The sequence below is a fragment of the Paroedura picta genome, chromosome 6 (genome assembly GCF_049243985.1).
Source record: "Paroedura picta isolate Pp20150507F chromosome 6, Ppicta_v3.0, whole genome shotgun sequence".
In the NCBI taxonomy this organism is placed as follows: Eukaryota; Metazoa; Chordata; class Lepidosauria; order Squamata; family Gekkonidae; genus Paroedura; species Paroedura picta.
Genome location: NC_135374.1, coordinates 1,153,120 through 1,180,257, shown reverse-complemented (window position 1 = coordinate 1,180,257; position 27,138 = coordinate 1,153,120). Strand labels below are relative to the sequence as shown.

The 27,138-nt window shown below is 51.0% G+C and overlaps 2 protein-coding genes across 4 annotated transcripts; both read left to right on the top strand.

Moving 5' to 3' along the window:
• The first annotated feature begins 296 nt into the window (after positions 1-296).
• On the top strand, positions 297-9,374 carry LOC143839289 (erythroblast NAD(P)(+)--arginine ADP-ribosyltransferase-like). The gene is made up of 5 exons (XM_077341106.1): positions 297-445; positions 2,063-2,140; positions 5,673-6,414; positions 7,847-7,885; positions 8,890-9,374. The coding sequence occupies exons 2-5, from the start codon at positions 2,078-2,080 to the stop codon at positions 8,988-8,990; spliced, it is 945 nt and encodes a 314-aa protein (XP_077197221.1). The 5' UTR covers positions 297-445; positions 2,063-2,077; the 3' UTR covers positions 8,991-9,374.
• A 6,177-nt stretch (positions 9,375-15,551) lies between these two features.
• Positions 15,552-27,112, top strand: LOC143839287 (GPI-linked NAD(P)(+)--arginine ADP-ribosyltransferase 1-like). 3 transcript variants are annotated; one of them, XM_077341103.1, is made up of 4 exons: positions 15,552-15,791; positions 21,025-21,118; positions 23,421-24,159; positions 25,700-27,112. In XM_077341103.1, exons 2-4 carry the CDS (start codon positions 21,056-21,058, stop codon positions 25,798-25,800), a joined length of 903 nt encoding a protein of 300 aa, XP_077197218.1. In that variant the 5' UTR covers positions 15,552-15,791; positions 21,025-21,055; the 3' UTR covers positions 25,801-27,112. The 3 variants fall into 3 exon arrangements, with proteins under 3 accessions (XP_077197218.1, XP_077197220.1, XP_077197219.1); XM_077341105.1 differs by lacking the exon at positions 15,552-15,791 and adding an exon at positions 16,485-16,662; XM_077341104.1 differs by lacking the exon at positions 15,552-15,791 and adding an exon at positions 17,683-18,183.
• Positions 27,113-27,138: the final 26 nt, after the last annotated feature.

Below are 27,138 nucleotides of genomic sequence, written 5' to 3'. Positions count from 1 at the left end.
TGGCGGCTGTGGGGAGGGTGGGCTTTATGCCCTGTGCCCCACTGAGGGCTCCCTCCCCAAATCTCCAGGAGTTTCCCAGCGTAGATGTGGCATCCTGACTCCCCCCTCCCCTCCGGTGAGTCCGTCTCTGTTTGAAAGGGGGAACTCTGGCTGCATTCCCTGCCCCTGTTGTGAAACGCAATCCCCGTCCCAAACATTCCCGGAGGGATCTTGTGCCGATCTGTGCAGTATAAATAGCCCTGGAGCCAGCCAGGGAAGGGGCACATGGGTGTGTGGGTGTGTGTGTGTGTGTTGTGGCCAGGGACAGGGCTCTATTAAAAGAACTTTCCCCGTGTCCCTCCCAGGGTGCCCCGCAGCTGAGAGGTGGCTTTGGGAGGAGTGCAGGGGACCACGAAGCCCCCCATAGCCCAGCGCTCCTGCGTGTCTCCCGTGGAGAGAGAGCCAGGTAACAGCGCCTCCCGTCTGGCTGCTGAATCAGGGCCCTGCTCTGCATTCATTGTGGGGGGTGGGGTGGAAGAGGTCCTTTTCTCTGACGGGAGATTTCTTGCCCCACTTTCTTGGCTGGGGATTTCCTGGAGGGGTGGGGCTGGGGGCAGGGTTTGGGGAAGGGAGGGGTGGCTCCTCAGCGGGGTCTAATGCCAAAGTGGCCGTTTCCTTCATGTGGGCAGATCTCTGTAGCCCAGAGACTAGTTGTAATCCCAGGAGATCCCTGGCAACCCCAGAGCTTCCCAACAGCTAGTTGGCCGATAGCTAGCTGGCAAGAAGGCCCCTCTGCTACAGACCACCTGGCCTGGGTGGCGCAGGATGGCCTGATCCTGGCAGAGCCGGGAAACTGGGTAGTCCTTTGACCCCCCAAGGAAGGCCAGGGTGGCTGTGCAGAGGCAGGCAAGGGCCGCCCCCTCTGTGTGCCTTCCGCCTTGACCCCTCCTGTTGAGTCTTGGAAGCTAAGCAGGGTCAGCCCTAATCAGTAGCTGGACAAGAGACCACCAAGGAAGTAAGTCCAGGGTTGCTAGAGGGAGGTGGGCAATGGCAAACCAGTCCAGGAGCATCTTCAAGACTAGCAAAATTTGCGGCAGGAGAGGAGCTTCCAGGAGTCCCTGCTCACTTCTGCAGATTAAGTGAGAAAGTGTCCTTCTAGCACAAGGCAGATGGGTCCCTGTTCTGTCTGGCTAGATGTGCTGCCTTCCTGGGAGACAGATCACGATGGGGAGCCCCGTTGATTGGTCTGGTCGGACCTTCAAGATGAACAACATCGGTGGCAGGGTGTGAACTTGCATGAGTCCCTGCTCGTTGCTTCAGAGGAAGCTAGAATGAGAGTCCATCTTTCCTTATACCACAAGACGGACGGAGTCCCACTCTGTACGGCTCAATGAGGCCCCTTCCAGGGAGGCAGGTTGAGGTGGGTGGCCACACTAGTCCATCCGCAGCAGCAAAACAGGGGCAGAGTCCAGGAGCCCCTTCAAGGCTAACAAACTTTGCGGCAGAGAAGAAGCTTCTGTGAATCGCTGCTCACTTCTTCAGACACAGTGGCTCATGAAAACTCATCCCGTGACACAAATCTGGTCAGTCTTGAAGATGCTGCGAAACTCTATTCTAAAGGCAGTGAAGAAATCTCCCCATAAGTAAGCTTTGTTGCATTTGGATTTGGGACAGAGAAATGTCTTTTCTGTATTTTGTTAGGGTGCAGAAATTTCTTTCTGCATTTCGTTTTTCACAGTCAGAGTAGTTCAGCAGTGGAAGGGGCTGCCTAAGGAGGTGGGGAGCTCCCCCTCACTGGCAGTCTTCAAGCAAAGGTTGGATACACACTTTTCTTGGATGCTTTAGGATGCTCTGGGCTGATCCTGCGCTGAGCAGGGGGTTGGACTAGATGGCCTGTATGGCCCCTTCCAAATCTATGATTCTGTGATTCTAGGATGCAAAACTGGCTTGACCTTGAGCTGCAGCTCTCCCCCCCCGAATATCAGAGCCTCCCCACCTCACATGTCCCAGGCCAGGCTGCAGCAGAAGGACATGGAGCTCCCCCCATGGGGGAATACACTGAGCTGGCTTGGCTTTTTCACAGGACTGGACCCTGAAGATGTGGCTCCTCCAAGCGGCCCTGCTTCTCTACCTGACGGGAGCCTTCCCAGGAGGCCTTCTGGTATGTAGGACGAGCGGGGGGGGGGGGCTGAAATGACCCCATGCCTATATCTACCTCCCTGGGAGGGGAACCATGACCGGACCAGCCGGAGGCATTTGGGCGAGGAGAACAAGAGGGGAGGGCTGAGGAAGAGGAATGCTGCTCTTGGGTCTCCCCCTGACTGTAGGACCCCCATGGAGTAATTGACTGTCAAGGAGTCCAAACCTGAACCCTTCCCAAAATGGCCAGTGATGGGCCTGGGGGGGTGGGAAGGGGAGGGGTTCGGTGGGCGTGGGGACACAGCTCTGCTTCCCAAGCATATTCTGAACGTTCACACCACTCCTGAAGGATGTTCCAACCTTTGGGACCAGGGAGGAAGCCCTGAAATGTTTCCCAGGCTTAGAGGTATCCCGGAAATAGTGATGTGCCCCTTTGGAGAAGTGGGAGTGGAAGGAAGTGGTGGAAGGCGGACAACTGATCGATCACTCCCCGTTCCCATCGCGGAGGAAGAGGCAAGGCCCGTAGAGCAGCAGGGGAAGGGGCTCCAGTGACGTCGGGGGACTCCAGTGGCCCTCCGGACGTCTGGGAAAGGCCATGTAACCCTTGGGAAGCCCTTGCAGAACCCCAGGGCTCCCCAGAACTCCGGTTGGGAATCCCAGGCTTAGAGGAAGGATTCCAAAGTACTAATCCTCTTTGGCTGCAGCACCCTGTGTGGGGAAGAAGAAGAAGAAGAAGTGTTGCTTTTCTATGCTGCTTTTCTCTACAATCGCCTTCCCTTTCCTCCCTGGGAGGGAGGCGAGGCTGAGAGAGCCCTGATGTTATTGTTCGGTCAGAAGAGCTCTCTCAGGCCTGTGAGGAGCCCAAGGTCACCCAGCTGGCTGCATGAGGAGGAGCGGGGAATCAAGCCCGCCTTGCCAGACTGGAGTCCACTCCTCTTAATCACGACACCAGGCTGGCTGTGAAGGGGCTTTCCCTCTCTGCTCTCTCTTCTCCACCCTCCCCCTCTTCTTGCACCATATTGTTGTGGGACGATTAAGAAAGCTCCTGGGAGGAACATGGATTCCTTTGACATGTGCTGCTGGAGGAGAGTTTTATGGATACTGCGGACGACCCAAAAGACGGATCAGCAGGTTCTAGAGCAAGGCAAGCATGAACCCTCCCTAGAAGCTCAAATAACTAAACGGAGACGACCATACATCCAGCACCTCCTGATAAGACAAGAATCCCTGGAAAAGACAGTCATGCTAGGAGGAGAGGAAGGCAGCAGGAGAAGAGGGGGCCCAACAGGAGATGCGGAACACAGTCGAGGAAGCCACGAGGGCCCCAGTTCCTGACCTGTGGTTTTCGCCCCCTTTGAGCTTTCATTTGTTTCCTTCTGCTCCTGGGTCTCCCGCTGAGCTGTGGCGCCTTCCCAGCCCCCTGGAGAGTGGCCCTCCCATCTCCTGCTTGCATTTCAAAGGCTCATCCTGTGTTTCTTTTTAAATCTCTCCCCACAAGGCTGGCCTCACTGGGAGCGCAGTCTAAAGAACAGATGGCCAAATCTCTTGTTTTTGTCACCTTGCAGGTCAGAGGAAACTCTATTGCTCTGTGTGAACTGATAGATTCAAACGGGTCGCCGTGTTGGTCTGAAGCAGCACAACAAAATCAGAGTCCAGTAGGGGCACCTTTAAGACCAGCAAAGATTTATTCAGGGCGGGTGCTTTCTTCCTCAGTTTTGTTGTGTGAACTGATGTTCCTGCCAAAGGCTGCCCCTTTGCCCCCTGTCCCTGCTGGGGTTGGCATCTCTGCACGGATGCCTGTCTGAGCTTCTGTGACGTGCTGATCCTTGTCTTGATTCTCCAAATAAAGACTTTTACTTAAAGAAGAAGAAGAAGAAGAAGAGTTGGTTCTTATATGCCGCTTTTCCCTACCCGAAGGAGGCTCAAAGCGGCTTACAGTCGCCTTCCCATTCCTCTCCCCACAACAGACACCCTGTGGGGTGGGTGAGGCTGAGAGAGCGCTGATATCACTGCCCGGTCAGAACAGTTTTATCAGTGCCGTGGTGAGCCCAAGGTCACCCAGCTGGTTGCATGTGGGGGAGCGCAGAATCGAACCCGGCTCGCCAGATTACAAGTCCGCACTCCTAACCACTACACCAAACTGGCTCTCAGTTTTATCCCGAAGCCTGAGAGTGGGGTCTTTTGAGCGAATATGCTGGGTCTCAACTGCTTGGGGTTCCTGACACCCTCCCTTGCAAGGGCTTTGAACAAGAGGCCGGTTGGGTCAGGAGGAATCCTTTGCTAAGAGCAGAAGAAGAGTCCTGTTGGATCAAACCAATGGCCTGTTTGGTTCAGAACAGCACTTGACATGAGACCACACCATACCACTGGACAGGAGCATTACAATAGTGATCATTTTATCCTCAGTCTCTTTTTAAATAATCCCTAACACAGACTTTGCCTTTTCCACCCGTGCAGCAGTGCACTGGGGTGACCCTTCCACGGAGCTGCCCACGACGACCCCAAGATCTTCCTCTCTCTCGGCCTCAGCAAGTTCAGGCCCCGTGAGCCTAGCCTGGGGACTGGGAAGTTTTGTCCCAAGCGCATCGCCTGACACCTACTGACATTTGCCCGATGGCCGCCCCCTCGCCCAGGTTGGGGAGATCCCCTTGGAGCTCTCTGCAGTCGACCTTGCTTTTCACCCTCTCAAATAATTTGGGCTCTTCTGAAAACTTGGCCGCTACACGACTCATCCATAGTTTTGGATCAGGCCTCTGAGATCCAGCCTGGTGTCGTGGTCAGGAGTGTGGACTTCTAATCTGCCAAACTGGGTTTGATTTCCTGCTCCTCCACCACAGGCAGCCAGCTGGGTGACCTGGGGCTCACCACGGCACTGACAAAGCTGTCCAGCTGTCTTTAAAATTCAACTGTAATCATACTAGAACATTAATATGGTAACTGAAATATGCCAAATCTTACAAAGAATGAGCAGCCAAGAATGTAGTCTTGGTGGCTCTGAATTAATAACTGTAGTCTCAATTGTGAAAAAATGCACATAGGAAATTCCGGGTAAATATACCGTTTCGTTAGTGCTTCCTCAGTTGTCAACATTGTAATTTCAGACAAAGTCCTTCAAATTGCAGAGGAGAGGACATGCAGTAATGGGTTTAAACTACAAGTACAATGATATAGGCTAGATATCAGGAAAAAAAATTTCACAGTCAGAGTAGTTCAGCCGTGGAATAGGCTGCCTAAGGAGGTGGTGAGCTCCCCCTCACTGGCAGTCTCCAAGCAAAGGTTGGATACACACTTTTCTTGGATGCTTTAGGATGCTTAGGGCTGATCCTGCATTGAGCAGGGGGTTGGACTAGATGGCCTCTGTGGCCCCTTCCAACTCTAGGATTCTATGATTCTAAATTCTCCTAGTGGGATTAAATGCTTAACTGAAAACCAGCAGGACAAAAGCCTTTGCTCTCTCCCGGGCCGGTAAGCGTGATGTGGCCGCCACATCACGTTTCCTGCTGCTTGTGCTGGTTCTCCCCCAGCCTGTCCCGACGCCTCCCTCTCTGTTTCAGGCCTCCGGCTTGCCCCTCCGAAGGAGAGACCTCTTCCCCATCCGAGAGTCGCCCCTGGACATGGCCCTGACCTCTTTCGACGACCAGTACAAGGGCTGTGCGGCCATGATGGCGGCCGAGCTGGAGGAGCTGAACCGCACCGAGTTCGCCCACAACCGGGTCTATGCCGAAGCCTGGCAGGAGGCGTCCTCCAAGTGGGACGAGAGGAAAGCCACCCTCGTGCCGCCCGGGGGCCTCGAGCCGGAGTACGCCATCGCCCTCACGGCCTACACCATCCAGGGGCGCTTCCACCGGGACTTCAACGCGGCCGTGAGGGAGGCCGGGCGCACCAGGGACTTCTACCTCCAGCATTTCCAGTTCAAGGCCTTCCACTTCCTCCTGACCAGGGCCCTGCGTGCCCTGAGGAGCACCTCGGAGCCCCGGTGCCAAAAGGTCTACCGCGGGGTCAGAGGGGTCCGCTTCGCCTCCCAGCGGCAGAAGCAGGTCCGCTTTGGACACTTCACTTCCTCCTCGCTGAAGAACGAGAGCGCCCTGCAGTTCGGGAAGGACACCTTCTTCACCATCGAGACCTGCCACGGGGTCAACATCAAGGACTTCTCCTTCTTCCCTGGCGAGGACGAAGTGCTCATCCCTCCCTTTGAGATGTTCAAGGTGGTGAACTTCACCAAGGCCCCCGACACAACCTTCATCCACCTTCTCTCCCTGGAAGACTCCAGCGTCTACAACTGCGCGTTTGTGAAAGGTATTGCCTGGTGCTCCTCAATAACAACAACAACAACAGTAGTAGTAGTAGTAGTAGTAGTTTATATATTTGTTTGTTTGCCTGTTATACTTATAGGCCACTGCTCCCAGCCTGCCAGGCTGCGGCGGCTAACAACAAATCCACTACAATGCAATGAAATGCTTAAACCCCCACAATCCTCACCCCGGGAGAAACCCTAACCAACCCCCCTACCCTGCCTCCCCAATCCACCAAGCCTTCAGGGATGCTGTTACCAGCAAGGTCTTCTGTCAGCCCGTCTTGCAGGCCATGCGGAACTGGGCTGGTTCCATCTGGGCCCTCAGCTCTTCCAGGAGCTCATTTGACCAGGTTGGGGCCAGGGCCAAAAAGGCCCTGGTCCTAGTCGAGGGCAGGAGAGCATCAGGTGGGCCAGGGGCCACCAACCTAATTGAACCGGCACCGCAGAGAACCCTACAGGAAGCATAAGGAGATAGTTCCTCAAATACACTGCACCTAGACCACGAATAAGAGCCTCTTGTGGCACAGAATGGTAAGGCAGCAGACTTGCAGTCTGAAGCTCTGTCCATGAGGCTGGGAGTTCAATCCCAGCAGCCAGCTCAAGGTTGACTCAGCCTTCCATCCTTCCGAGGTCGGTGAAATGAGGACCCAGCTTGCTGGGGGGTAAAGGGTAATGACTGGGGAAGGCCCTGGCAAACCACCCCATATTGAGTCTGCCAAGAAAACGCTAGAGGGAGTCACCCCAAGGGTCAGACATGACTCGGTGCTTGAACAGGGGGTACCTTTACCTTTACCTTTAGACCACAAATGACCTTGAAGGTTAAGACCAAAACCTTGAACCTGATCCAGGCCACAACCAGCAACCAATGCAGCTGCCTCAGGACTGGCTGGATGCGGGCTCTCCACGTTGTTCTCCTGAGGACCCTGGCAGCTGCATTTTGTACCCACTGTAGTCTCCGGGTCAAGGGCAACGGAAGGCCTGCATAGAGTAAAGAAGAAGAAGAAGAGTTGGTCCTTATATGCCACCTTTCTCTACCCAAAGGCATCTCCAAGTATCGCTGATAAACTAATATGCATTAAAGAAACAAATATGCATTAAATTGTGCAGGCAAAGCAACCCCCCCCCCAGTTAAAACACAAAGCATGCCTCTCTAAAGTCATCCCCCCCCCAAAAAAAACCCCAATCTGGCTTGAGATTAATTTTTAAAAACTTCAGGGCTCATGATTCCCAAAGGCTTGGCATTAGAAAAGCACCAGGCATCTATGACCAGAAGGCACAGGCAGCCTTCCGCATCTTTTCAGTCTCAGATGTTCCCACTGGATCTTGGGCCCCTGTGCCACACCTGCTGTGCCTTCCTCTCTTCTGCTGGCTGCTCTTCAAGGGGAGGAGGCATGAGTGGCTCACAGCTAACCATTTCCTCTTTGACCTTTGCAGAACGAAGGTGCAAAACCCAACGATGCAATTTCAGCACAGGTAAGGGAGCTGCTGGGGGAAGGAAAGCAGCATGGAGGAGTCCGGTTCCTTCAGTTCTGGGAAGCTGAGCAGGGTCAGTGCTTGGGAGGGAGACCCCCAAGGAAGGCTCTGCAAGAGGAAGGCCATGGCCAACCACTTCTCACGTGCCTGGAAAGCCCCTTGCTGGAGTCAGCATAAGTCTTGGATGGCAGGACACCAAGGAAGGCTCTGCAGAGGAAGATAATGGCCAACCCCCTCGGCTTCTCACTTGCCTTGAAAGCCCCTTGCTGGGGTCACGATAAGACTTGGAAGGGAGACCCCCAAGGAAGGCTCTGCAGAAGAAGGCCATGGCCAACCCCCTCGGCTTCTCCCTTGCCTTGAAAGCCCCTTGCTGGGGTCACCATAAGACTTGGAAGGGAGACCCCCAAGGAAGGCTCTGCAGAAGAAGGCCATGGCCAACCCCCTCGGCTTCTCCCTTGCCTCAAGAGCCTCTTGCTGGGGTTTCACACACACACACACAGGGGCTGCCCACTCCATTTCGTTACCACTCACCTTTTTAGCTGCTATGACTTGGGACCAGCGGACCTTAAGGACCGCCTAGGTAAGCCAACCCACTGCAGTGCTCTTCAGGGACCCTTCTTTGGGTGACCATGCCCTCTCAGCCTAGATGTGTGGCCACCTGAGTCAGGGCCTTCTCTGCCATGCCCCCAAATTATGGCACCCCTTTGTCAGGCTGATCAGGCTGTCCCTTCTGTCCTCGTCTCCTGCCGGTGGGTGAAGTCTTGCTGCTGTTCCCTGGCTGACCGTCCCTCCTGCGCCTGGATATTCTCTGAGTCTAGGTTTGAACTGCTGAACGCTTGTGTTTTGTTGTTTTTCCCCCCAACGTATTCCAAAAGCTTGTTTCCACGCGTTTGATGGTTTGCCACCTCGGGGGACCTGAAGCTGGGCTGAAGGGAGGCATCGAAAGCTTTTCCACCCTCAAATGAGCATCATTTCAAACACTTGTCCTCTTTTTCCCTCGACAGACGGGAGTGTGACCCGTTGGTCTGCTAGTCTACAAGCCCCCGTCCTGCTCTGGGCGTTCCTTCTCTTTTCTGGAGGCCTTGGAGCTCCAGAATTCCTCTGACCAGCTGGTACTGCAGGCGCTTTCCCTGGCCAGTTTGCAGAAACCATCCCTGGGAAAGAGAAAGGGGAGGAAATGTGGAACAGGAAGAAACTGCAGCTTCAGTCTGAGGGGCCGGGATGAGCCCAGCGTCACAAGAGGCCGTTTGCAGCCCAAAGCTTGGGACTCGGATAACTTCCCTGCTATTTTGTAAGGATGCTTTTGCTTCGGGGGGAGCCGCTGGAATGGTGAGGCTGCTGCGTTGTCCTGAGGTGTGTTTGCTGTCTGAGTTTAGGTATGCAAGAGAAGCGAGGCACCAGGCTGCTTAAAAGAATAAAATGTTTTATTGTGAAGAGAAACTACTTTGCATAAAAAGAGAGAGATCTAACTAATTGTTCTGGTGTCTGTTCAGTCTGTTCTGGAGGCAAGCAGGGAGGAGGTGGGCTCCAAGGAGCAGGAAGTCTCCCATCGAGCCAATCAGGACACTGAAGGGGAGTTCCTCAACTAACTATGCTAAATAAACTTCTCCTCTGATGCCCCCTGCAGGACGCTCTTCATATTCTGATCAACCGTGCACACTGCAGAATTTGCATGTTCTGAGAGTGTTCACTGCAGATCTCCTCTTGCTGAGACCTTGCTCTTGAACTGACATCCTCTGGCCATCTCCCTTCTACATGCATTCTTAGCCGCTACGATCTCCACCATGTCTCGATGGCAAACAGTGATTCCCAGAATAAAGACAGAGACTGCGACATCCAATGACTGACTTAGAAAACAACCGAAACAAACAAACAGAACCACCTAAGGCAGATAATATTGAAAGTCAGGGAATACGTACATTTTACAATCTTATTGCTTTATAAAACGTCCTCTTGAGCTGTTCCATTCTCTCACAGTTCATAAGGACATCAGAAGAGCCCTACTGAATCAGACCAGGGACGGATCATCTAGGCCAGCTTTCCATCTGACACGGGGGCCAACCCCCTGGAGGGCCAGCCACAGGGCAGAGAGACCGAGGCCTTCCCCTGATAAGGACCTCAGAAGAGAGGCATGCACATGGGAGCTTCTGCCCAGGATAAACCTTTGATGGTGCTCCAGGTCCCTCTGGAGTCAAACTGTGTTCTGTTGCTTCAGACTGACTCGGCCACCCTGCTGAATCGAGGCCTTTCCCAGTTATCCCTGCTTGGTTGAAACTATGCCTTCTGGAGGACCATCCTGCAATAGCATCCTGCCCCCAGGACAGCTGCCTCTGGGTCTTTGCAGCAGGGCCAGCTAGGCTGAAGGCAGCAACGTGTGGGTGGGGCCAGTGGAGGGGTTGGGGTGGGGGGATTCTGTTCTCCTGAAAGCTGCGCAGACCCAAGATGCTGACAAGTCTGCCTGCAGCAAACACAACCTACAGAAGCAGAAAATATTTTTCTCAGTTTGCAGGAACACAGAGCAGCCTCATCCAGCAGAGGCATCTTGGGTGTTGCACCATAATGCTGAAGACGCGCTGGGATCAGGCCCCGACCGGTCTCCAGAGTTAGCCCATCACAACCTTTTGAGAAGAGCGGGCAACCCTGGGGCATGGAATTGGGGTCATTGTGGGTGGGCAGGTAGTTGTGAATTTCCTGCATTCTGCAGAGGGTTGGACTAGATGACCCTGAAGGTCCCTCCCAACTCTATGATTCTATGATGGGAAGGAGAAGTTAACACCAGGCTGGCCCAAACCAAAGGCCATTCCCCAAGAAATATGGATCTGACTGATTTCCAGCCCATTACAGGTTCCTGTTGCAGGTTCTCCCTAGCCGTGGCAGAGGGAGGGGGAAATAATATCATCTCCAGGTTGGGAAACGCCTGGAGATTTGGGGAGGGAAGCAGGGGGAGGGCGAGGACCTCAGGGGTGGATAACGCCACAGAGTCCCCCCTCCCAAGCAGCCCTTTCCTCCAGGGGAACTGGTCTCTTTCCTCTGGAGAGGAGCTGGAATTCCAGAGGGCCCCCGGGTCCCACCTGTGGACAGGCTTACCTATTCTTGGTGGTGTGGAAGGTGCCCTGAAGTGACCTTGAACTTCTGGTGACCCCAAGCCTGTTTCTGCACAGTGAGCCTGGACTGTTCCCATCCAAGGGCTAAAAAGGCCCACCACACACACACACACACACACACAGAGTTTCTGAGATCTGAGGAGGCTGGACTAGGCTGGGTCAATCCAGGTGAGGGCCACAGGCATACCGAGGAGGCTGGCCATTGCCTACTTCTGTGCAGCCCCCCAACCTTTCTTAGTGGTCTCCCATCCAAGTACTAGTCAGAGCTGACTCTGCTTCATTCCGGGCAAAACACACACTGAGGTGGTTGGCCGTTGCCTCCTCTTGAGTAGCCGCTCTGGGATTCTTTGCTGGTCCCCCACACCAAATGCAAACTAGGGCTGCCCCTGCTTAGCTTGTTCAGGGCTCTTCCTGGGTGCTTCTTACGTTGCTCCTGAGAAGGCACAGGAGGAAATATTCCCGGCATTTCAAAAGAGTGGCGTTTATGGGGAGAGAGACAATTTAGGGATTCGGTTCGGGTAAGCCAAAAAGCACCCGAATCAATGATGATTTGGCTCTTCTCAGCCGTATCCGAGCCCATCCCTGCGCTTCAACCGGTCCAAACCAGCCTTATCCGAACGGCTGTGGGGATGCTCCATTATAGCCTAGGCAGCTATTAAAGTCAATGGGAAATTTCGCCTTTTTGTCTGTTCCGTGGTCTGGGAAGCTGGAGATTGAGGTAGAGACACCAAATTTACAGCATAGCTGTAGAAGCTTCTTCTCAATCACATCCCCAAGTTTCAAAAAGATTGGGCCAGGGGGTCCAATTCTCCAGGCACCCAAAGAGGCTGCCTCCATTCGAACTCGTTTCCTGTGGAGGTAGGACAGGGGTGCCCTTTTTGGGTGCCCGTAGAATTGGATCCCCTTGTCCAATATATTTGAGATGTGGGGGTTCTTTTGAGGAGAGGATCCCAAAGCACTGCTGCTAATTTGGTGCCTCTGCCTCAAATCTCCACCTGCCAGACCATAAAGGTAAAGGTATCCCCTGTGCAAGCACCGGGTCATGTCTGACCCTTGGGGTGACGCCCTCTAGCGTTTTCATGGCAGACTCAATGCAGGGTGGTTTGCCAGTGCCTTCCCCAGTCATTACCGTTTACTCCCCATCAGCAAGCTGGGTCCTCATTTTACCGACCTCGGAAGGATGGAAGGCTGAGTCAACCTTGAGGCTGAGTCAACCTTGTCAGACCATAGAATAGAAAAAAAGCAAAATTTCCCATCGTCTTTAATGGTGCCGTAGGTTATAATGGTGCCGAATCAACTCATCCAAACCCAGACCTCTGAAACCGAATCTCTGAATCTGGATCAATTATCTGGATTCTGGTGAACTGATTTGACCCGAGTCCAAACAGGACTGAATTTCTTTCCTGTGCCCATTCCTATAGGATCCTCTGAAATGACTGTTTGCTGGCAGGTTTGGAATCTAGTGAAAACAGAAAACAAAAGTGGAAAGAAACAAACCCAACTTCTGTAACAAGCTGGGGAACAAAAGAGGTTGAGAAATCTAAAAATTGTTATCATAAAATCTATTAAAGATACATTTGATTGTAGAGGACTAAAGATCCATTAAGAACAATGCATTTAAACATATACAAGAAAGCCACGAGACACAAAATCTGCCCAGATAACAAAATGACAAATAGAAGGAGAGTTGTGATAAGAACCCCCTTTGCTTGTAGCATTTATAGGTGAATTAATAAAGAACAGCAAGGCCTGAGTGGATTTAATCTAAAGCGTCTAGGAGGAAACAAACTGCCAAGCCCACAGATATTCTTGCTCAAATTGTACGCAATGCCAGAAATTGATTTCGCTGGAACTTTGCAGCAAGTGAAAAAGCAAAGCCACAGGCCTTGGCAAATCCAGCAGATGGCCAGGAGTTTCTGATCTCATAGAATCACAGAATCATAGAGTGGGAAGGGACCTCCGGGGTCATCTAGTTCAACCCCCTGCACTGTGCAGGACACTCCCAACCCTCTTGCTCATCCACTGTCACCTGCCACCCCCTTGAACCTTCACAAAATCAGCCTCTCCATCAGATGGCTATTTAGCCTTTGTTTAAAAATCTCCAAAGATGGAGAACCCACCACCTCCCCAGGAAGCCTGTTCCACTGAGAAACCGCTCTGCCTGTCAGGAACTTCTTCCAGATGTTTAGACTGAATTTCTTTTGCATTAATTTCATCCCATTGGATCTGGTCCATCCCTCCAGGGCAAGAGAGAACAATTCTGCTCCATCCTCCATATGGCAGCCTTTTAAATACTTGAAGATGGTTATCAGATCCCCTCTCAGTTGTCTCCTCTCCCGGCTAAACAGACCAAGCTCCCCCAATCTTTCTTCATATGCCTTGGTCTCCAAACCCCTCACCATCTTTGTTGCCATCCTCTGGACACGTTCCAGTTTGTCAACATCCCTCTTCAGTTGGGGTGCCCAAAACTGAACCCAGGACTCCAAGTGAGGCCGAACCAGAGCAGAGTAAAGCGGTACCGTCACCTCCCGTGATCTGGACACGATACTCCGTTTGATACAGCCCAAAACCCCATTTGCCTTTTTAGCCACTGAGTCACCCTGCTGACTCCTGTTCTATGCATGGTCTACTAAGACTCCTAGATCCTTTTCACACATGCTCCTGCCAAGACAAGTCTCCCCCATCCTATACTGGTGTCGATGGTGTTTCCTAAATGCATGTTGGGGGGTGGAAGAGAATACATCTTTGGGCTGATCCTGCGTAGAGCAGGGGGTTGGACTAGATGGCCTGTATGGCCCCTTCCAACTCTAGGATTCTAAGTCCTATTTGCCTATTACAGCTGCTGATGTACTGCCATGTAAATGGATGGTACACTGAATTGTTTACCTGCTATATATTATAATCTATCTTATTTTAATTGTTGTTTGAAATAAGCTTGAACAGTTTTTGCACAACACCCCGACCCCACCCTCATTTCTGAAACAGGGTGTGCTGACATCCGACCACAGCCTCCCCTTACGAGAAGAAGACGGCACATAAGCAGTAAAGAGAGCTGGCCAAGGATCGTTAGAACCGGGAATTCAAGACATTTTAGGGGAACTCCAGGCCGCAGTACGAAAGATCATCAGCAGAACGTCCATCTGGGCATGCAGACGGAGGAAATATATCTCAGAATCCCCTCCCCACTTTTCCATTTTTAAGAAATTAATTAGGAATTGGAGGGGTTAAGGAACCATGGGCTTGTGGGAAAGACTGTCACCCAGATTGTCCCCTGACCCAGAGGAGACATGGGAGGGACTTTTTGCGGTTGGTACAGGGTGTCAATTAAACGGGTGATTTTGTGCTGATCTAGTGTTGGACATGCAGGCACGCTCCCATATGAAATGCATTTTGTATGGCAAAAGAGAATTTGGCGCCTGACTCTCTGTCTCCAGGGTCATTCTTAACAGTTGCTTTTTATACCTCACTTTCCACTGCCCAGAGGAGTCTTAGGGTAATAATTTGTAGACCTCTCAAGCTCTTTGGTTCCTAGAATCTAGGCCAAGCTTTCTCAACCAGGGTTTTGTGAAACCCGGGCAGGTTCTTGACAGCCCTGGAAGGGTTTCCCAAATGGGTGGGAGTTAATTAATTTTTAATATATTTTAATAATTTGTTAAACATGTACGAGGTGATATGACCATATGTGGTCATGTCCACCAGCTCTTCCCCCTCCCAAAATGGCCAATGAGGGGCCTGGAGGGGATGGGAAGGGGCGGGGCCCCGGGTGGGCGTGGCCACAGCTCTGCTTCCCAACCCTATTCTGCAGCATTGCACCACTTCTGGGGTTTCTCGAAGCCTGAAGGATGCCAACAGTGAAGAAGTTGAGAAAGGCCAATCAAGGCCCATTCTAGGCCCATGTTGCACTTTCCATGCACAGGAGAACCCAGCTGTGAAAGCCCCTGGCAAGGGCATCCTCCAATGTGCCCTGGAAAAGACGTCACAGCTAATAATGCTGCCTTGGGCGGTGTGTTAGCTTTATGGCCACTTCCCAGCGTCACATGCCTGGAATCCAAAGGGCAGCTGCGAATTATCTCACAGTGGCAGAATTCTTGCTCCTGTCATCTTGGGGCCCTTGGCCTGGCAACGTGCTAAATCTCTGCAGAAGGGAAAGGACAGCAGGCCGCAGCCAAGTAGCTCTGGAGACCCTCCTCTCTGCCTGGCTCCACTGGGGAGATTTCTTTGGGCAGAGAGGTGCCCCTCCCTCCTATCCTGGTCCAGTGGGATGGACAATTCAAGTTGCCAACCTCCAGAAGTCATCTGGAGATCTCCTGTGGCTATAAATGATCTCCAGGTGACAGAGATCTGTTCAACTGGAGGAAATGGCCACTTGGAAAGGTGGACTCTACACTTCCCCTCCTCCAGCCCTGCAGTCCTCAGACTCCATCCCCCAAATCCCCAGGTGTTTCTAGCCTTCAACTGGCAACCCTCATCCACAGGGCTCCCGCTCGCTTTTTTACAACTGTCAGTGGGCCTGCCCGTTCTTCCTCTTTTTCTTTACCGTCTTTTCTTGCTGGCGGGAGGGTGCCAGGGGCTCTTACAGCGACTATCCTGTGTGGGGAACCATAAGAACGGTCATTAACGGAGTCATTCGCTGGATCAAATGGGTCACTTCCTGGAACCCATCTAGCTTATCACTCACCTTCAGCCCCTCCAGGTGCTGGCTACAGAAGGAGCGGCCAGACTGAGAGAGGCACCGGGGGCGAAGGAGCACCAGCACAAGGGAGCCCCGGTAGGGACGCAGCTCTGGGGAAAATAGGAGCCAGGTGAGTTCCCCCTACCCCTGTCTACATTCAGACTGTCCCCAGCCCCCCCAGCCCCCCCCAGTGGAAAGCATTATCAGGGTGCAGCTGGGTTACGGCAGCCTTGCAGGAGTTTCAAGACAAGAGACAAGCAGAGGAGGTCGGCCATTGCCTCCCTGGACTTCCCTGGGGGTCTCCCATGCAAATACAAGCCGAGGCTGACCCTGCTTTGCTTCTGAGGCCAGGCTCGCCAGCCTAGTCAGGGCAGGGGTGATATAGATTCTATAGATTTGTGGAACACACTTTAGCCACAGTCTGTCTATGGTTTATTTTTAGGTCAGGCAGAATGTATCTTGAGTTCATTGTTGGCTGCTGTGGCACTATGTGTATAGTTATTTCTTTGTCTCTCAAAGTAACCTTGAATTTGTCAAAACCAGATAGCTCCTGAATGTAGCATCTCTCCATATAAAGGAATGTATTCTTTGAAACAAAGAGCGAGAAAATTGTAATAATATATATAGCCATACGTGATAGGTCAGATTGTACGCCCTTCATCGTTGACCTGATTGGTCAAAGGGACAGTGAGGGACTGAGCGTCAGGATACCTCATGATGACGTCTCAAGGTCTTAAAAATGAGCTGCACTGATGCAGACTTCAGAGAATGCACCAATTGGCTTTCTATCCATGCTTGTAAATTTTACACTGCATGGTACATAACTATTTGGTGTCAGAAGTGGGATCCGCTTTTGGATCATTTTGACTCTCTGGCTGAAGAACTTTTTGATCTCAATTTTGGGGAGGCGCCCTGGTCTTCTTTTGACTAGCCCTGGATGAGTTCCATTGCTTCGCAGCCAGTGAGTCAAGAACCCAGCAGCAACAGGCAAGGATTTCTTGGTGAGTAGATTGGTTAAATAAGAACACTGCTCCAATAATATTTTTGGGTGTGATTTTTAACGGGCGTCTGACTGGCATGTAAGAAGCATTAGGCTGCCAGCCGTGGGACTGTGGTCCCGAAAGACTCAGACGACAGGCTCTGGAAGGAAACATGATACAATGGGGAGTAAGACGTCTAATAATAGGTTTTCTGTGGGGGACGCCCCATCTACTGGCAAGTCAGACTGCGCAAAAGTCCCGGTCTTTCTGCGAACAGTCAGATAAGAATTCCTAAGGATGGTCCAGTGGGACAGATTGTGAAATATGGGATAATACATTTAAAGGAGATGGATCCATGAAACTGTGGCCAGAATATGCTTTGAAGAATAATTATAAGTGGCCCCCTTTGGGCTCTTGTAGGTCAGACATTTGTTATCTTTTGTATGTTTATTTGCCTGAAGGAGGAGGGTCACTGGAGGCAGGGGAGGGGATCCCTTATGTTCTGCTGTGGATTGAAATAATGCAGAGTGGAAAATGTAAAATGGCCATCCCTTTATGGCAGTAAGAAATAGAATAGTCAAACCCTCTGCTCCCTCCAAGCAGAATAATAAAACATGGGACCTGCTCACTTGTTCTCCTCCCCCTCCCTGTCAACCCCCTAGTCCCGATGGTCCTGTGAATGAGGAGGAGGATCCAGGGAGGGGAACAATAAAATCAGAGTCCAGCAGGGGTACCTTTAAGACCAACAAAGATTTAATCAAGGCGTGAGCTTTCGAGTGCAAGCACCCTTCGTCAGACTATGATCTTTTTACATGACAGGGAATATATAGCAACAATCAGCTCTGTTACATCTGTGTCACAACCAGATACAGACAACGATAATCTGTTGTCAAAACAGCCAATGAATCCCCTAGAATTTAGTGTACTTTACAAAGAGAAACCAAAGTGTTGCTGGTAGAGATATCAAAGGCTATCACCTCCCCATATTCCTCCCAGGGAGTTGCTGGTCACTTCCCAAGGACAGGGAGTCAAACTCCAAATTCCACTACAGTGCCGTATCTTACAGTCATATTAAGTTGATCCTGGTTTTCTCCCCACTCTGGAGCCTACAGGGAGAAGTAACCCTTCCTCTGCACGCATCATTGGGCTGGCAGACCTTAGGGATCTTTATGATCAAACTGAATATTGGGGAGATGGAACAATGCAGGCAGCCTTGGGACAGCCAGCTATTGATGTGGAGGCTTCTGCCCCAAAATTAAACGTGGCTGCCAGGTTCCCTCTCCGCCAGGTTCCTCAAGGAAATGACCAGATTGGCTATGTTGAGGTGCCCCTTGCTTCTGCTGATATTTGGGGAATGAGGGGGCATCTTCCAAAATTCAGGAGGACCCAGGAGAATTTAGATTGGCTTTTGGGACCTTCCTTTTTCACACCTACTGAAATTCAACGTTTTGGCAGAGGTGGTTAATAGTGGCATAGAACAGGCTAGGAAAGTTTGGATTGAAAGAAGAGGAGCAAGGCAACCAAGGAGTCTGGTAAATAAAGGTAATGAGAAGGAGGGATGTAGAAAAGGAGAAATGAAAGGTACAGTTGATGATATAAACAGTACAAGAGTTACTGTACTGGTAAAGGAGTGTGGAAGGGACAAAATGAAAGGGTTTTGGCTGGGAAAGCATGAGACAGAGTACGGACTTGTCCCAAGCAAAGCAGGCAGAAAGTGAGAGAAAAGCGAAAGAGGGGTGGCGGAATGTTTTTTTTCGGGTTCATAAATATCTAGGCAGGCTAAAAGGAGTATACCCTGGACAGGATTTAAAATCCATAATTGGTAAGTGAGGAAAAAATTATGTTTGTATTGAAATATGGAAAAGTGGATAGTTTTTCTTTCTGCTAACACATCACCCTTTGTGATTCCTGTAGTATTACAAGAAACCAAATGAAATAATGTATTGATGTGTTAAAGGTGTTATTAATTGAGCAATGTTTATTCTAACTCTGCCTCTACATGATAAGTCTTGAAGTTATTCATATCATCATGTTATTAAGAAAGTTTTTGGTTATTATGAGAATCTCTGGTTAGAGAACAAGCGTGCTCTATATTGAATGTAATAAATAATATGTGTATTTCCATTGGTAAGAACTAAATGTGCTTTTTTATTTTGGGTGCAAAGAGATAATTTTATGTGTGCGCTAAATGAAAGGCGGCTGGGAGACAAGATTGTTCTCCCCCTCCTCTCACAGTTCTTGTTTGCCCTTTGTCAGTTTCCACTATATAAGTCAGTGGGTTTTATGGGAGTTTCTTAAATCTCCAAAGAGTTGGCTCCCATAAGATATGAGAAACCCTAATTTTGTAAATGAGGTAAAAATTATTAGGCTCAGTGAAGCCAAAATAGGCTTTCTTTCCCCCTCTCTTTTAGTCCAGCGATGGAATGGAATCTCAAGGTTTTTGTGTCCAGGAGACGCATTTTAAAATCTGACAAGGGGGAGAGAACGGGGGATTGAAAAATGGTCTTTGCAATGAAACTTCACTCCTTTTTTTATTAGAAAGTAAAATGTTCGGGGTTGTTTTGGTTTTAAAATTGAATCTCCTGCTTTGAACGATATCTGTTCAGGTTTGGTTTGTTTATGTTTGACAACTAAGAAGTGAAGGTGTCTGTATATTGTAAATTAGGTTGGATATAACCCAAAGTGGCTTGTTTTTAGATAAATTTTATAATGTGAAAGTTTTTTTTTATTGTTTTAACATAATCCTGGGCGGGAGATAACAACTAGGGGCTTATCACATCGAAGGAATTCTTTTTTGGTCACCCAACCCTTCCCCTTTCTCTGGTAGAGAAAAAAAAAAAGAGAGAGAGAGAAAGTTAAAAGTTCTGCCCAAGAGAGGGGGGAGAATGGGGAATATCAGCGTTTTTCAGAAGCACATTAGCTCTGGCATGGGCTAAAATAACCTATGGTCTTTATGGGTTTAAATATAAGTTTTGATTAAGTGAAAGCTGAGCACGATATAAATGGGAGCAAATGAAACTGTTATCTAAAGGTTTTTAAGTCCTCACCCTATGAGAACTCTTTTAAACTGAAGTTTTTTAATGTAATGCTTTTTAAATAAATGCTTAGTCCCAAAACACGGACTTTATTTGTATAAGCCTCCATCTTCCTCTGGCATTTTAAACTGGACATTACCCTGTTGTGAGAAAGTTGTGGGAAAATGGCAGAGGAAATTTGGAAGTACCTGGAAAATGTCTAAACGCTGTTAAAAGGATGATGGGTCTTGATAAACTGAGTGATATTGGTTGAAGGGTTTATAAAGCTGGAAAACAGGCAGAGGAAAATGGAAAGAGGTTTGTGGGAGTCAAGATGTTAGTATTGAGGGTTGGAGGCAATCCTGGACAGCGTAGATTTCTGGGAGAATGAAATAAATTGTTCGTTCTTGCTGACACCTGACTGTTCTTTGGTGCTGATTGGAAGAGATTTATTGAGTAAATTACATGCTTATGCACATTTACTGAAGGGGGTAACTCTGAAAAGGTCTCTGATTCCGCCACCCCTCTTTCGCTTTTCTCTCACTTTCTCTTTTAGCCTGCTTTGCTTGGGAAAAGTCCGTACTCTGTCTCATGCTTTCCCCTGTAAAGACCATTTTTTCAGTCATTGGCTGTATCTGGTTGTGACACAAATGTAACAGAACTGATTTTTGCTAGATATTCCCTGTCATGTAAGAAGATCATAGCCTGACGAAGGGTGCTTTCCCCCGAAAGCTCACGCCCTGAATAAATCTTTGTTGGTCTTAAAGGAGCTACTGGACCCTGATTTTATTGTTCCCCTCCCTGGATCCTCCTCCTCATTCACAGGACCATCAGGACTAGGGGGTTGACAGGGAGGGGGAGGGTCCCATGTTTTATTATTCTGCTTGGAGGGAGCAGAGGGTTTGACTATTTTGTTTCTTACTGCCATCCAAGGGATGGCCATTTTACATTTTCCACTCTGCATTATTTCACTCCACAGCAGAACACAAGGGATCCCCTCCCCTGCCTCCAGTGACCCTCCTCCTTCAAACAAATAAACACACAAAAGATAACAAATGTCAGACCTACAAGAGCCCAAAGGGGGGCACTTAGAATTATTCTTCAAAGCATATTCTGGCCACAGTTTCATGGATCTCTCTTAATAACATGACTGTGGCTAAAGTGTGTGTATGACTCAATTGTGTTCCACAAATCCATATAATGTATATCACCCAGAATCCCAGTCAGACACTGTCCGCTCTGCGAGACCCTCCTCAGCCCCTCCCCACAAGAGCAGACCACCCCTGTGAGGCCTGGGGGTCTCTGGCTCTCCCCACTGCCCATTGGGGGGACAGAAGATTCAGCCTCTCTCTTTCCTCCCCTCCCCAAGCTGGGGTTTTTTGCAGGAGCAGAGAAGGAAGATGCCGCCTCCCTGCATGGTCCTGCTCCTCTACCTGATGGGATTTCTCTCAGGAGAACTTCAGGTATTCAGCACATGGGAAGGCGGGTTCAGCCTCTGGTGGGGAAATGCAGACGGGGGGGGGGCGGGAGTCGGAGGTCTGTGGACTGAATCTTAATGGCACCTTCAGGAGTGAGTAGGGGGGCCTGATCCCCTAGTCCGGTGGGAGGCCCTGGTTTTAGGATGCACCTCTCCCCCCACAACCCCCACAACTACCTTCCGAAATGCAACCTGCTGATGTCACCCAGATTTGGTGTCAGCATGCCAGGGACGTTGGGGGGGGGGGGGACAACAATGGCAAAACTCTATGGTATGAAAAGAATTCTATCATAGAGGTTTTGCCCAAAAGCCAGAGCATCACCCACCCATCCCGCCCCCCGTATCACTGATATACTGATTCTGGGCAAGGACAGCCATTTGCATCAATTAGCAGTGCTCCTCCCTTGTCCCAGAATGTCCTTCCCATGGGAGTCAGGGTGGGCATTGTCAGAGTAAAAAATACAATAATTAAAAAATCACATCACAATTCACAGTCTAGTCTGTCTGCCGGCTAAGTCCTGCTAAATGAGAAGGGGGGCATTCTTATTTTGGCCCTGTATTTTGCCTTGGTGTCCTAACAGCTTCCGGATGCTTCCCAGGGAGGCCAGCCAGTTAGATGTGACTGAGCTGGAGTCCCGGCCTCCCCGGTCAATCTGGAGGGATAACTCGGCCTTGCCAGGGCCCTCATCTTGGATGGCAAAGCAATCTACCAGGACGGATCGAGGCCAGTTTCACTCCTGTGGGGCCAGGGGCCCTGCTCAGATTTTGGGAGAGGCAGCCCCGCAGCTCTGCTGGTCTCAGACCTTGAATCTAATCCAGTCTCCAATCTGGAGCCCATGCAGTTGGGCAAACAATGGTTTCAGGGGTGCCCTCCACTGGGTTCCTGGGAGGACTCGCCCTGCTGCCCTGCTGCGTTTTGGACCAGTTGGAGTCTCTGGGTGAGTCTCAAGGGAAGCCGAGCCTAGAGGTGACAGTGGCACCGGTCGCTCTGGCTGGGTCAGGAGTGGAGAGGCAGGGAGCGATTTGTTGTTCCTGGCACAGGGGGCAAAATGCCAGGCGGGCAACATTCGCAAGTTGGGCCTCCATTGATGAGGGGGGGTCCAGAATCACGCCAGGCTCCTGGCAAAGGTCACAGATGTCAGCTGGACCCCATCGAGGGCCAGGATCTCCACTGCCTCTTGGCATGCTGGTCCAGCCAGAGGACCTCTGTCCCAGCTGGGTTCAGCTTCAGACAACTCTGGAGGTTGGGGAGTGATCTTCAAGGGTCCTTGATATGGTTTTATGGTGGGATTTAATATGGGGTCTCACACATGTTTAGCCGCCACGAGCCAGTTCATGGGAGTGGAGGGATAGAAGCTGAATAATGGATGGATGGATGGATGGATGGATGGATGGGTGGATGGGTGGATGGGTGGATGGATGGATGGATGGATGGATGGATGGATGGGTGGGTGGGTGGGTGGGTGGGTGGGTGGATGGATGGATGGATGGATGGATGGATGGGTGGGTGGGTGGGTGGGTGGGTGGATGGGTGGATGGGTGGATGGGTGGGTGGATGGATGGATGGATGGATGGGTGGGTGGATGGGTGGGTGGATGGATGGGTGGATGGGTGGATGGATAGATAGATATGGTGGGGGGAGAAAATCCAAGGGAAATGGTGTGTTTTTTAAATACCATCAGCGTGGTAGCTAAACAAGGGGGAAACATTGCAAAAGCACTCTTAGAAAACCTGGGGAAAAAGTGCCCACAGAGTGAATTGAGTGCTGAAGGGGAAAAGAGGCAGAATTAAAAGAGGAAGAATCACAGAATTGGAAGGAACCATGCAGGGCATCGAGTCCAACTCCCTGCTCGATGCAGATCAGGATGACTGAAGGAGATCAATGCCGAATGAACAAGAAAACGTGGTGGGTAAGCATGGTGGAAGCGAACGAAGACACCCGTGTGTAAGAGGACAGTTGTCATTAGGTTTGCCATCAGGAGATTTACACACAGGGGTGTGGAGGGCTTGCCAGCAACAAGATGATGCATTGAGCCATAGAGTTAGAGGTGAATGCTAGAGCGTCTCCTGATGCAATGGCGTCACTTCTGGGCCATGCCGGAACTGATGTCATGATGTTGGGATGATGCCCCTCCCACTTTCCCCACCGCTTTTCCTCTGAAGTCCAGCTGAGTCGTGGTGGGAAGGGCCAACAAGGCTAGCCCATCATTCTGGGTCCCATACAGCCCCCCCCCCCCCATGCCTTCCTTTGCTCCTGCCGTTGGCCCATCCATCTCCTTCTCCTCCAGGTCTTCAGCTTCTCCTTTCAAAAGAGCTCCCCTTTGACCAAAGAGAGGCCTTTCGATATGGCTCCCACCTCTTTCGATGACCAGTACAACGGATGCGTGGGCAGCATGGGGGAGAAGGCGGGGGTGCTCCAGCAGGCCGAAATGGCCAGTCCCACCTACGCCAAGGCCTGGGAAGGTGCGGCCAGGAGGTGGGCTGAGATCGAGGCCTCGGTCGCCGTGCCAGAAGGCTTCCAGGCCGAGTACGCCATCGCAGCCCTGGCCTACACGCAGAAGGAGACCTCCTTGTACAGAGAGGTCAACCAAGCGGTAAGGGAAGCGGGACGGAGCAAAGGCGATTACCTCCGGAAGTTCCGCTTCAAGGCCTTCCACTTTTTCCTGACCAGAGCCCTTCAGGTCCTGCAGGCCAGCTCGGGCTCCAAGTGCCGCGAAACGTACCGTGGCACCAAAGGCATCCGATTCTTGGCGAAACCTGCCAAGAAGGCCCGTTTTGGATACTTTGCCTCCTCGTCGCTGAACAAGGCGGCGGCCATGAATTTCGGGAGGGACACCTTCTTCACCATCAGGACCTGCCACGGGGCCTACATCAAGGACTTCTCCTTCTACCCAGAAGAGGAGGAGGTTCTGATCCCGCCCTTCGAGTTGTTCGAGGTTGTGGATTCTGTGGAGAGGCCAGACGGGATCCACATCAGCCTCAACTCTGCTGGAATATTCAGCAATTACAGCTGCACATATGTCAAAGGTAACAACAAGGGCCGGCGTGGTGTAGGGGTTAAAAGCAGCGGCTCCTAATCTGGCAAGCCAGGTTTGATCCCCCACTCCTCCATGTGCAGCCAGCTGGGTGACCTAGAGCTCATCACAGTCCTGAAACTGCTGTTCTCTCAGAGCAGTTTCTCTCAGGGCTCTCTCAGCCTCCCCTCCCTCCCTGTTGTTGGGAGAGGAAGGGAAGGCGATTGGAATCCGCTTTGAGACTCTTTCGGGCAGTGAAAAGAGGGGCATAAAAACCAACTCTTCTTCTTCTTCTTCTTGAGTTCAGAGAACAGTAGTGCTCACACACCCATAATAGCTGGAGTTAGATCTCCAGCTGAGGAGCAAATCCCCACCCCCAAATAAAGCACTCCAGACAAAACCACCAGGAAGAGGCACAATGTCTTGCAGCATTTGGCTTGCAGAGCGAACAGAGCTCGGATACATAAGCCAAGCGGCCCGTGAATCGAGAGATGCAAGTACAGGGGTGCAGGTACACTGGGTGAACATCCTGTGCGGACAGCAGAGCAGGGCTCATCCAGAAAGGGTGGGGGGGGGAATGCCATCAAGCCACAGCTGATTATGCCAACCTCATGGGGTTCCCAAGGCAAGAGGCGTTGAGGAGTGGACTGCCATGGCCTGCCTCTTTGGCACAGCCCTTGTGGGGCCTTCCATCTGGCCGTGCTTAGCCTCTGAGACCTGGCTCAGCGCTTAAGGCTCCTCCAGATAGCCCCACTGAGGTTTTAGGGAGGGGCCTAATTCCATGGGGTGCCTCAAAGGAAGAAGGTGGGGTGGGACTGGGATGATGCTCTGCGGCCAAGGGTTGTGAGGTCCCCGAAGGCCCCAGGAGATTGGAGGGGGGTTGGGCTACCAGATCCAGGATGGAAGCTCCTGGAGATCTGGTGCTGGAACCTGGGGAAGACCAAGACCTCAGCCGGGGAGGAGAGTCCTCCTCCCAAAGCATCCCTTTTCTCCAGGGAGGGTCCTCAGCAGGGCATCATGGGGTGGAGGGGGCCCTTCAAAGCAGACATTTCCCTCTGGGGGGTGGAGCTCTCTTGCCTGGACATGAGCGGTCATTCCAGGAGATTTCCTGGTACTGCCTGGAAGCTGAAAAATACAGAATGGGATACTCAGTGTATAATGGTTATACAAAGGAATAAAATCCACTGTATAAAGACAACACAATAAGATTTGTCGGAATATGCAAAATCTGTAGTGTGCGTGAGGAATAGACTATGGGGACATCGGAGGAGATGTGCATTTATCATAGTTAGAATAGAACTTCCTGATGTCTTCCAAATAATCTCCTGATCGACTCAACTGGAGACTCCCTGCTCCTTTGAGGACACTTCTTCCTGGATTGCCTCCAGAAGAACAGTCAGTTAGACTGATAGACTCTTTCTCTCTTTACAAAGTTGTTGCAAAATTCAATCAAGCTCTGTATTGTTTAAGCCCCCCCCCTTGCATGTTTAAACTCTGCCAACAGTTTTTTGCTAGCTGCAGACTGAACCCCACCCCCTTTTTTGTCCTGACAGACGGCAGCCTGAGCCATTTGCCCACGGATGTCCGGATGCCCTTCCTCGTCTGGGGAGTTCTTCTCGCGGCCGGGAGCCTTGGGGGCCCGAGCTTCCTCTGAAGACAGCGTCCACATTTCCATTTCGCAATATTTTTGCAGATCTCGCTACTGGGGCTGAAATGGGACAATAATGTTGAATGGAGAGGAAACAGGGCTGGACTGTGGATCTCACTCTGGAAGATGCAGTTAGGCGGAGTTCTCCCTTTGCTATTTTCGAGGGGTTCTGTCGAAATTGAAACGGTCCAGCTGATGGTTTGATGGGGCTGGAACAAGTCTGCCAACTGGCCTTGGCAAAAAAGTCCTTGCCCCTCCATAGATGTTTAATGGGCAGAAATGGGCAAATGAAGTCTTAATTGCATGGAGGTTTCGAGGCATCGCTTGATAACTGCTACAGATCAAACAGAATTTAAAATTTGGCCAGTCTACAACTTTGCCATCTTTGGTAACCAGCAAATTTTTAAATGTGATCCGCATGAAGAAATGATGTCTAGAACTACCAAATTCACTATCTGATGAAGGAATGACTTTGGAAAGCCCCCCCTCCCCCCCCAAAAAAAAATCTTGCTGATTTCTACGGTGCTGCTGAGGCTGGCTGTTGCATTTGTGGATCTGCTGAGGACCGAGCTTGAGGTCTGAGGCAGGATCGAAGCAGCCGGTGTAACTGATCAATGTGCAGCGAGATCCCATCTGCTGGATCCACTCGGTGTAAACCTGACACTGACCACTTGCAGGCTCTGGTGGAAGGAGCCATTGCTTGCTTGTGGGCTTTTCTGCACGCCATAAATATAGCGAAATGCTTACCCAGTGAAGACGCTACATTTTTGGCATTTCGCACGATGTCGCCAACATCCAGCGTCCAGGCAGCAAACCGCTAGCTACATCCTTCATTTTAAGGCATTTGTTGGGGAATCACATAAAGTGGATTCCCCAACCTAAAAACCGTGAGCTAGAGGAGAGCAACCAGCAAGCCACATGCTAAGGAAATGTGTGGAGGCGAAGAAGTGCTATCTCCGCCTCCAATGTTTCACCCTTGCACCAGCCTCCCTCTCTCTTCTCCCGGGGATGAGATTTTTTTTAAGATGAACTGCCTGGAGCAACAAATAGTCATTTAATCATGCAGTCAAAGCAAAAAAAATTCTTTCCCAAGTTGCCACACAAAATATTTTTCTTTAAATGTTTCTTTCCCCCCCATCAGGAACGATTCTTCCCCTCCCCCCCCCCAGTCAAAGGACTCAAATCACTGAGGGCCTGATCCAGCCGCCTGGGCTTTGGCACCAATGAAAGTCTATGGTGCCATAGACTATATTGAGAATTTCAGCATTCCCACTTTCCTGGGGCCTGGGGGGGTAGGGGTTTGAGGCAGAGCCTCCAAACTTTCAGGGTAGCTCCAGGAGGCTG